At 39.5% G+C, this 11,631-nt stretch overlaps 1 protein-coding gene across 1 annotated transcript in view; it reads right to left on the reverse strand.

Moving 5' to 3' along the window:
• The window catches only part of LOC105999329 (vascular endothelial growth factor receptor kdr-like), a 181,953-nt gene that overhangs the window by 136,646 nt on the left and 33,676 nt on the right, over positions 1-11,631 (reverse strand). Inside the window, exon 3 of the mRNA XM_013034308.1 lies at positions 8,463-8,559. Within this exon, the coding sequence (XP_012889762.1) occupies positions 8,463-8,559 (97 nt within the window). The remainder of the gene's footprint in view (positions 1-8,462; positions 8,560-11,631) is intronic.

An 11,631-nucleotide genomic window follows, 5' to 3' on the forward strand; every position in this document is an offset into this window, starting at 1 on the left:
CAGCTCTTTCCATAAATAGACAGGATTTAGAATTTGGGACAATAGCCGGGCTCTGGTGGCTCACGCCTGTAATCCTAGCTACTCAGGAGGCTGAGATCTGAGGATCGCGGTTCAAAGCCAGCCCGGGCAGGAGAGACCGTGAGACTCCTATCTCCAATAAACCACCAGAAAACCGGAAGTGGTGCTGTAGCTCAAGTGGTAGAGCACTCGCCTTGAGTTGAAGAGCTGAAGGACACTGCCCAGGCCCAGAGTTCAAGCCCCACGACCGACCAAAAAAAAAAAAAAGAATTTGGGACAATAAACTCCTAAAAGTATAAAGAAATACTGAATTATATGGTTTCTAAGGTATTTCCTCATTTTGTTTGCACTTGAGAAGTGAGAATACTAAGACATAAGAAGTAAAGAGCCTTGCCTGGGGCTGGGAAGGTGGCTCAGTGGTAGCACACTTGCCTTGCATGCATGAGGCCCTGGGTTCTATTCCTCAGCACCACATAAGCAAAAAGAAAAAAGCCAGAAGTGACACTGTGGCTCAAGTGGTAGAGCGCTAGCCTTGAGCTGAAGAGCTGACGGACAGCACCCAGGCCCAGAGTTCAAGCCCCATGACTGACAAAAAAAGAAAAAGAAAAAGAAATGCTCCAGTGGAACCCAATCTGATCTATGAAATCCTCACCCAGGAATAGTACACATGGTTTGCCTTGTGCTCAGAAACAGGGAAATAAATAAGCAGACGGCATTTTAGCTTAGGAATATATAAAAGATTTCCTTTAAAGGGTCATACAGGGCTGGGAATGTGGCTTAGTGGTAAAGTGCTTGCCTAGCATGCACGAAGCCCTGGGTTCTATTCCTCAATGCCACATAAACAGAAAAAGCTGGAAGTGGTGCTGTGGTTCAAGTGGTAATTCGCTAGCTTTGAGCAAAAGAAGCTCAGGGACAGTGCCCAATCCCTGAGTTCAAGCCCTACAACTGACAAAAAAAAAGGGTCATGCAAATATTTTTGGCTTTACTACAAATTGTATCTTATTTTTTTTTTACAACTAGCTTATAAGACCTACAAAAATTAGCTGCATTACTTATAAAATTGCTGGGCCTAGAATCAATCAATTCAAGCCCTCATCTGATACTTTGATTTCTATCACAGAATCCTAACTGAATTTGGGAAATTCACACAACTCCTTTTTCCCTTAAAGTCATCTCATATCACCAATGAAATCTTGGACAATATTTGCTTCAATGTAAGGAATTATTTAATATTCATAACTTTATTGTTCCATTGTTTAGGCAAAAAATCTGTGCAAACATGCTTTATCAAAGAGACTCAACTCCAATAAACTACTCAAAAAAACTGAAAGTGGCACTGTGCCTCAACTGGTACAGTGCTGGCTTTGAGCAAAAAAAGCTCAGGGACAGTGCCCAGGCTGAGTTCAAGCCACAGGACCCACTAAAAAAGTTATTTTGGAGCCTGGGAAGGTGGCTCAGTGGTAGAGTGCTTGCCTTGCATGCCTGAGGTCCTGGGTTCGATTCCTCAGCACCACATAAGCAAAAAGAAAAAAGCCAGAAGTGGCGCTGTGGCTCAAGTAGTAGAGCGCTAGCCTTGAGCTGAAGAGCTGAGGGATAGCACCCAGGCCCAGAGTTCAGGCCCCACGACCGGACCCAAAAAAAAAAATTATTTTGATTTAGTCAATCAACCTATGTAAAATAAGAATTTTACAAAGAATCAAGAATGGTATAATGTAAGTACCCCAAAATGATAGCTACTTGTGATCGTCATCATTATCAATGATGGGGATCATCCTTTCATCCTTGAATCTTATTATTCATACTATACTTCAATCTATCATTAAATCTTGTGGGTCCTACCAAAGCACATATTATCTCCTTTATTGTTGGATTTTTTGTCAGAGTTCCCTTCATCTCTCATCCTGAATCACCATAGTAGGCTGCTGACTTGCTCATATAATCTCTCTTCACTCTTGTAGCTGCCAGAGTCTTTGAAAGGATGTTTCAGGTCAAATATTCTCCTATTATAATTCTTCCAATAACTTCCCATGATATTCAGGATAAATGTAAAATCTTCACCACAATCTACACAATCCTGCTAACTCTTCAGCTTAATCTCCTTTCTTCTTGTCAATTATTTTATTCCAGCCATGTCATCATTCTTTCTGTTCCTAGATCATATCCAAATCTTACTCATAGTTTTTGCATTTTTTCTATTCCTTTTCTCCAGAATGTTCACCTTCCAGAAACCCATTTGGCTCCATCATTCATTCCCATTACCTCTCTGTACAAAGGACACTTCTACTCTGAACAAGCATTTTAAGACTTTCTCTTCATTCTCCATTACCATACTCTGCTACTTTCTTCACTGCACTTACCATCTTCTAATATACCATACATACAACTTTCCTATTCATTACATTTATTATCTGTCTCTCCAACTACAGTATCAGATCCTAAATAAACACTGTTGAATGAATTCACAAAGGTAACAATGTGTTATAGCCCAAACCATGGGATTGATGTGGGTCTAAAATATACCAAGCATATGAAATTCTTTGAAAGATGAATAATACAAGTTCTTTCTTGTGTGTTTGTGTGATGGTACTGGGGTTTGAACTCAGGGCCTGGGCATTGTCCTTTAGCTTATTTACTGAAGACTGGCACTTTACCACTTGAGCTGCACATCTACTTCCAGGTTTGTTTTTGCTGTATTTTTTTGGTGGGGGGGGGTCCAGTCGTGGGGCCTGAACTCTGGGCCTGGGCGCTGTCCCTCAGCTCTTCAGCTCGAGGCTAGCGCTCTACCACTTGAACCACAGTGCCACTTCCAGCTTTTTTTCTTTTTGCTTATGTGGTGCTGAGGAATCGAACCCAGGGCCTCAAGCATGCAAGGCAAGTGCTCTACCACTGAGGCAACTTCCCAGCCCCCAGGTTTGTTTTTTATTAATACATTTTTTTAGTGTAAAGATACTGTACAGAGGGGTACATGTAAAACAATTACATGAGCAAGGTAATAAGTCCCATTTCCTAGGGAGCATTATTACCCTCTCCTTTGTTTCTCCCCTACCATCACATCCCTCCCCACCTCTTCAACTCCTCCCTCTTCACCACAAAGTTGTAAAGTTCTTTTTCAACATAGTGTCTTGTACATCATTTTATTGCTGGTTAATTCAAGATAAGAGTCTCAGCCAGGTGCCAGTGGCTCACGCCTGTAATCCTAGCTACTCAGTAGGCTGAGATCTGAGGATCGCAGTTCAAAGCCAGCCCGGGCAGGAACATCCATGAGACTCTTATCTTCAATAAACCACTAGAGAACTGGAAGTGGCGCTGTGGCTCAAGTGGTACAGTGCTCGCCTTGAGCTGAAGAGCACAGGGACAGCGCCCAGGCCCAGATTTCAAGCCCCACGACCGACAAAAAAAAAAAAAAGGTGAGTCTCACATGGACTTTCCTGCCTGGAATGGCTTTGAACCTCAATCCTCAACTTTCTGAGTAGCTAGGTGTGAGCCACAGGCAGGTGTCTGCCTTTGATAATAATTTCTAAGACTTTGATGAGGTCATTTCTTTTTCATAAACATTCTTCATTCCAAATATAGCCTGAAATTTCTACTTCTGAGTTCTTGCCTTCAGCAACTGTTTTGAAGGTGGCTATGTCTCTTATTCAACTGTGAAGTGATTTCCTGAAAGTAGAGATTACATCTTACCCAGTATGCATGCATGGGCTTTCCTACCATCAACCAAAATATTTTTCTCCTACAGCAGAAACACATTAAATTAATAATTTATTTTAAGGGAAATCAGGAAAACAACTCCATTTGCAATGGCCTCAAAAAAATAAATTATCTAAGAATAAACTTTGCCAAACAAGCAAAAGACCTTTATAGTAAAAACTATAAAAATTTGAAGAAATCAAAGATGACATCAGGGAATAGGAAAGACCTTCCATGTTCATGGATAGGTGGAATTAACATTATAAAAATTGCCATACTGCCAAAAATTATCTACATATTTAATACAATCTTCAACAAAATCCCAATGGTGTTCTTTATGGAGATAATCCAAAATTCATATGGAACAACAAAAGACCTAGAATAGTCAAAGCAATTTTAGTCAAAAAAAAAAACAACAATGCTTGTAGTATCACAATCCCAGACCTCAAGCCCTACTACAGAGCTATAATAATAAAAACAGCTTGGTATTGACACAAAAATAGACCTGGAAATGAATGGAACAGACTAGAAGACCCAGAAATAAAACCATATACTTACAGTTCTCTGGTATTTGATAAAGGAGCCAAAGATATACAGTAGAAAAAATAGCCTCTTCAATAATTGGTGTTGGAAAAACTGGGCATCCATAAAGAGAAATCTAAAAGAGGATCTCTGCTACCATGCACAAGTATTGACCCAAAGTGCATCAAAGACCTCAATGTCAGATATAATAAATTATGCCAGGAGCCAGTGGCTCACGCCTGTAATCCTCACTACTCAGGAGGCTGAGATCTGAGGATCTTGGTTCAAAGCCAGCCTGGGCAAGAAAGTCTGTGAGACATTTATGTCCAATAAACCACTAGAAAACCAGAAGTGGTGCTGTGGCTCAAACGGTAGAGTGCTCACCTTGAGCTGAAGAGCTGAGGGATGTGCCCAAACCCTGAGTTCAAGCCCCACGACCGACAAAAAAAGATAATAATAAAGTATACAGGTCTCTAGGCATTCACGCACAGTGAGACCAAAGGAGGATACTCTTAGGAGAGGAACAGAAAGGCACAATGCCATGTTCATCTGATCACCGAAAATAATACTTATCCAAATGAACTCCAGGAAATGGAAACAAGAGGCTTTTTTTCTTTTTGCTGTTTTTGTTCTCTTTTCTTTTTGTTCTGTTTGTTTATATGTCTTTGGGAGTGTAAGGGGAGGCACAGAAATATAATAACAGGTGAACAAATGTCGCAATGGTATTCACTGGACACTATGTTGAAAATTAACTATACAACTTATAGGTGGGAAATGGGAAGGAAAAACTGGGAGAGAACAGGGGAAAGAGTGACATTATACAAAAAGAAATGTACTCTTAAGCCTGGTGCTGTTGATTTACACCTGTAATCCTAGCTACTCAGAAGGCTGAGATCTGAGGATTACGGTTCCAAGCCAGCCTGGGCAGGAAAGTCAGTGAGACTCTTATCTCCAATAAACTACTCAGAAAAAAAGCTGGAAGTGGAGCTGTGGCTCAAGTGGTAGTGTGCTAGCCTTGAGCACAAAGAGGCTCAGGGACAGTGCCCAGGCTGAGTTCAAGCTCCAGGACCAGCAAAAAAGAAAAGGAGGAGGAAGAGGAGGAGAAGGAGGAGAAGGGAAAAAAGAAATGTACTCTTTACCTGACATATAATATCTGTTACATCTCTGCACATCACCATAACAATTACAATAAAAAAATTAAATAAATAAAAATAATTTAGTTTAACACTAAGAGAAGAAATTATAATTTGCCTGTATTAATAGGCTATTTTCCACATAACAAATAAATGAGAAAATGTATATATGAACAAATAAGGAAAAAAAGGCATATGTGATCAGTTAAGTATGATAGGTAATGAGTATTCAAAAATTCTTTTTAGAATGATAGCACAAGCCTAAAATCCTGGTACTTGAGAAGCTGAGGCAGGATGATCACAAGTTTTCAATCCAGCCTTGGGTACATAGGAAGACTGCATAATAGTAGTCATTAGTAAAAGAAAACAGTTATGCTACAGAACAAGTCTGAATTTTTTTGTTTGTTTTTAATTGGATATGTCACCTTACGAGTACAATACATCATTATTTCTTTTCTGGTGAACACAATACATCATTATTAATGTCACCCATCCTATCTTTCTCCTCCATCTCTCCCAAACCCAGCCATCCCTTCAAGTTACCTGGTTCCATTTTCATATATGTACATTGAATATTATGACTATATTTGTCCATCCTTCCTCTCTCCATTTGTCTGCCCCTCCCCCTTAAGCCCCACCTCTTCTGGCAAAACATGTTCCTGCTTTCTGGCACTTCTTAAACTGTAAATCAGTTGTTCAGAAAACTCGCACCATTGGAATCGTCCTTTGTATATAATACTGTAATTTCTTTGTATGTATATGAAATGACCCTGTATGTATTTTTTTTGTCAGTCATAGGTATTGAATTCTGGGCCTGGGAACGGTCCCTCAGCTCTTCAGCTCAAGGCTAGTGCTCTGCCACTTGAGCCACAGCACCACTTCTGGTTTTCTAATGGTTTATTGGAGATAAGAGTCTCATGGACTTTCTTGCCTGGGCTGGCTTTGAAACATGATCCTCAGATCTCAGCCTCTTGAGTAGCTAGGATTACAGATGTGAGTGAGCCACAGGTGCCCAGCTCTTGTGTTTATAATTTTGATCTAACTTCAGCGTATGAGCCTGAATTACTTCACTTAGCATAATTTTGTTCAAGTTCATCCATTTCCTTGCAAATAACATGTTATTCTTACATTTTTGAGCATCTGGGCTGTTTACATAATTAGAGTATGACAAATATTAAAGATATGTACTGTATATGAATGTTCAATTATCTTTTCTATATCCTGAAGTGTAATCTTCTGGACAGCTGAATTTCTAATGACTTCATAGAAATGCCATACAGGCCCCCATACCTACTTTCTAAGCTTTACTCCTGAAATAATTAAACCCTGTATCTAAAAGTCAGTTACTTTGAGCTTTCTATTCCATGTATCCCAACCTAATCCTTACTGATATACTGCCACACAGTCTATTTTAAGAAGTAGTGAGAATCTGTTCTTTTTCAGTTTGATAAAATCCAATATGTATTCATTGAGCACCTACACCTGTATGTACCACAAAATTTGAATACTCTTGTTTTTATTAGCATATTATTAACAGTGCAAGAGAGTTTGATCATAATTCCACAAATTACAGTACACACAATATATATACTGTCTTTTATTTATTTATTTTTTTTCAGTCATGGATCTTGAACTCTGGGCCTGGGCACTGTCCCTGAGCACTTTAGCTCAAGGCTAGTGCTCTACCACTTGAGCCAGAGTGCCACTTCTGGCTTTTTCTGTTTATGTGGTACTGAGGAATTGAACCCAGGGCCTCATGCATGTGAGGCTAGCACTCTACCACTGAGCCACCTTCCCAGCCCACCACTGTGTCTTTTAAACAAGTGTACCCTCTCTATTATATGTCCTTAACCTCTATCAGTCTCCATGATGGGTTTCATTATGCTCTTAGAATGTGTGTGATTAACTTCAATCCTCTTCACTCCTGACCTACATCTTCCTCTTTCCTCATACTCCAACTGATCCCCACACTTTAATAATTTTTCCTGTTTCTCCCTCCATTTTCTATGCACTGTCCTAACTCCCCTTTGCATTCCCTCTGACCTTAAGTACAGGATCTCCTCCAGATTATGATCCTAACATTCTCCCTTACTATTGTCATCTGGGTTTGTAGTTTAAGGTCCCATCTAATTTTTGTGACTGATTCCTATATCTAACTCTAGCCTACATAATCTCTCATACAACCACAGCTACTGTTATAATGTGAAATTCTAATTGATTATTTATAGCTGAATTTTCCTCTTTCTTCTAGATCTACCATTTTCTACTAATTCATCAAGAGAAAGAGTACGAATGGAAAGAGATAGAAAACCCTTTAAAAGTTCTTTAAAGATTTCAAAAATGCCAGGTGCTTGTGACTCATACCTGTAATCCACACTACTCAAGGGACTGAGATCTAAGGATCACTGTGCTAAGCAAGCTGGGGCAGGAAAGTCCAAGAGACTCATCTCCAATTAACTACCAAAGTGCCAGAAGTGGAGCTGTGGCTCTAACGGTAGAGTGCTAGCCTTGAATACAAAAGCTCAGGGGTGGTACCCAGGTCCTGAGTTCAAGTATGAGGACTGGCACACCCGTGTGTACACACATGCACACACACACACACACACACACACACACAAGATTTCTGAAAATGTGGACTTGTTCTTTTAGCTATGCACATGCACATATACAGGAAAAGTAACAATGTAGACATTAAAGAAATAAGTACTATTCAAAAGAGAGTTCCATTAAATGCAACTTTGACCAGATTAAGACTACAGTATCACACATTTTGCAACATTATTAAAAACAAATAATTAACGGCAACTTTCTCTTCAAGAATACTGGTGAAGACATTGGGTATATTAAATATTATATGACTCAAACTAACTTCCTCAGATGCCTGAAAGAAAATGATGAGAAAAAGATGAGAGTCCGAAAGAAAAGTACTTACAAAATTACTTGCGCTACCCCAAGAAGTATACCTGACCCACCAGAATCTATTTTGTACAATTGGAAAAGAAATTAAATATTGTATGGTATGAACAAAAAAAAATCAATGTTTTGAACTTCCTACTATGAGTCTTTTAACCAGGATGTGATGATTGGCCTTGACACTATTACCTGCAGGTAATGTCAAATGTTCCGCCAGCTTGGATCACCACTTGATCTCCCAAAATGCTCAGTTTTGGTTCCATCAGGGTTGCTTTTTTGGCAAGACCTAAACCAAAATAAAATTCCTTGCTATTAGGATTTATTGAAATTTGTTTCAGGTCTATACAAATCCCATTCTACATATACAAACTGATGAGTATGTGAAACCAACTACTCAATCTTGTATAATACCAAATAATTCAAAGCCACCATATTGATTTAGAGTATATATGTTCTAAATATACATATATATTCTAAACATATATGTTTTCTGATACATAGTAGTAAAATAGCAACAGGGAAGGATTTCTTTGTCAATTACTAGATTTTGAACTCAGAGCCTCACACTTTGTTGTACTACCTCTCTACCACTTGAACCACACACCTAGCCTTGTATTTTTTGTTTTTTATTATAAAAATACTGTACAGAGGGGTTACAGTTACATGTATAAGGTACTGAGTACATTTCCTACAGAGCATTGTTACCTCCACCTTTGTTTTTCCCCTACCATCCCTTCCCTCCCCACCTTCCCAACTCCTCCCTACCCCCACCAAGTTGTAAAGTTCATTTTCAATGTAGTGTTTTGTACATTTCATTGTTACAATAGTTCAACCTATATCCTTATTTCAGCATTTTGTTATTTCCCTTCCCCTCCCCAAATTAGAAAAATGTATATACAAGATGCAATACACTGACATCAAATACAGTGAAAACAGGGGTTATACCATGGGGAAAGAATATACAAGAGAAACAAAAAAATCATATAGTACATTTTAAATATGTTAAAAACAATAGCAAGAAAGAAAAGAAACACTTGTGTCCCTGTCTTGGGGTTCATTTCACTTAACATCATCTTATATGGTCATATGTACATAGCTTTTGACCTTTTCTACTTGTCCTAGGCTTGCACTAGCTATTGCAAATAAGGGAAAGCATGGGACCTAAGTTTCTCCCTTTCCTAACTAATAGGGCAATGCCATTCTTTCTGATGAAGGCATAGAATTCCACATTTCTTGATCCATTCATCTACTGAGGGGCATCTGGGTTGGTTCCAGATCTTAGCTATGGTAAATAATGCTGCAATAAACATGGTTGTGCTGATAGCGTTAGTATAGCCTTGTTTGTGATCGTTTGGGTAAATGCCCAAAAGCTGGGTCATAGGGGAACTCTATGTGGAGTCTTTTGAGGAACCTCCATACTGCTTTCCAAAGTGGTTGAACAAGTTTACAGTCCCACCAACAATGCAGTAGGGTTACCTTTTGGCCACATCCCCTCCAGCATCTGTTGTTATTAGATTTCTTGATTATAGCCATTCTAACTGGGGTGAGGTAGAATCTCAATGTTATCTTGATTTGCATTTCTTTTATGGCTAGAGAAGTTGAGCATTTCTTCATGTGTCTATTGGCCATTCTAATTTCCTCTTCAGAGAAGTTTCTCTTTAAGTCTTTAGCCCACTCATTTATCCCACAGTTGTTTCTTTGAGGATTTATTGTTAGGGGATTTAATTTTTTGAGTTCCAGGTATATTTTAGATATGAGACCCTTGTCCGTTATATGGCTAGTGAAGATCTTCTCCCAATCCGTGGGCTTTCTATTGATCTTAGCTATGCTCTTTGCCATGCAGAAGCTCTGCAGCTTCATGCAATCCCATTTGTCCAACCTTTCTTTGATTTGTCATGTTTCTGGGTCTTTATTAAGAAAATTTCAGCCTGTGCCAAGGAGCCCTAAGAGTTTCTCCTATTCCTTCCTGTAATGTTTTCAGGGTGTCTATTTTGACTTTGAGGTCTTCGATCCATTGGAGTTGATTTTGGTGCAGGGTGATATATAAGGATCTGGCTTTAGTTTTCTATAGGTATTTAACCAATTTTGCCAGCACAATTTACTGAATAGGCTGTCCTTCTTCCACTCTACTTTTTTTTTAGCTCCTTTACCAAAGATTAGGTGGCTATACGTCTGTGGGTTCATTTCTGTGTTTTCAGTTCTATTCCATTGGTCCTGAGGTCTGTTCTTGTGCCAGTACCAAGCTGTTTTGATTACAATTAGCCTTGTATTTTGATGGAGTTTTTTGAGATTAATTCTCACTTTCCACCTAGGAAAATGCTTGAGCTCTAATCTGCTTACTTTAGGCTTCTTGCCATTGCTGAGATCATAGACACACACTAGTACATTCAGCTTCCCTTCATGGAGATGGAGTTTCTCAGAACCTTCTATCTAGGCAAGCCTGGAATTGCTATCTTTCTGAAACTCCCAATTTCACCTTCCCACATAGCTTGGAACAACAGATGCATAAAAATTTGAGAAGTGGTGTTAGCCCAATGAGCTCCCTTCCCATAGCTTAGCACACTCCTTCCCCCTTCCACAGCTTAGCATGCTCCCTTCCTAGGCAACACTAAGCCCATTTAGTAAAAGAAGTAAACAACCAGCCTCCACTCCCCTCTTTCCCCACCCCCTGCTTTGTGATGGCACTCCACTGGGGCAGCTACCACCATATAAAGCAGCAAGAGCCCCTTAGAGTGACCTTTGGGTCTGGGCAGCTGCAGGGCCCCTTATCTACCACTTGGGCAGCAGCCATAAATCCTAGTCTTCCATGATGAAACCTCTGGCCCACATGTCCACACCAGGGTCTCTGCCTCCTAGCCCCTTCTAGCCCTTCCTAGCCTCAGTAGGTTATGTAGGTCACCTCAGACAATAGCCAGCACTTCTCCTTCCTCTCTTGTGAGAAGGGGTCTTGCCAGTCCCTTTACTGGCAATAAACCTTTTGTTTTTTCTTTGTACCTAGATGTCTGGTTGGTTTTCTGGCAAAGTCTAATATACTCTAACAAGGGGGTCTTGAACTACAATCTTTCTCATCTTAGTCTTCCAAGCAGCTAGGATTATAGGCATGAACCACTGGTGCCCAGCTGGAAGCTTTTTATATATTGAAAATCAAAGTCTTCAAGTTGTGGCTCAAGTGGTAGAGGGCCAATCTTGAGACAAAAAGCTAAGGGACAATGTTTAGGCCGATCTCAAACCTTAGTACCAGTGCACAATAAAAGTCTCCAAAATAAAATAAAGAGCAAACTATAAAATAGTATGTCTGCTATATAATCATCTGTGTATTTATATATATATATATATATATATATATATATATATATAT

This window comes from Dipodomys ordii, unplaced genomic scaffold (genome assembly GCF_000151885.1).
Source record: "Dipodomys ordii isolate 6190 unplaced genomic scaffold, Dord_2.0 Scaffold187, whole genome shotgun sequence".
Lineage (NCBI taxonomy): Eukaryota > Metazoa > Chordata > Mammalia > Rodentia > Heteromyidae > Dipodomys > Dipodomys ordii.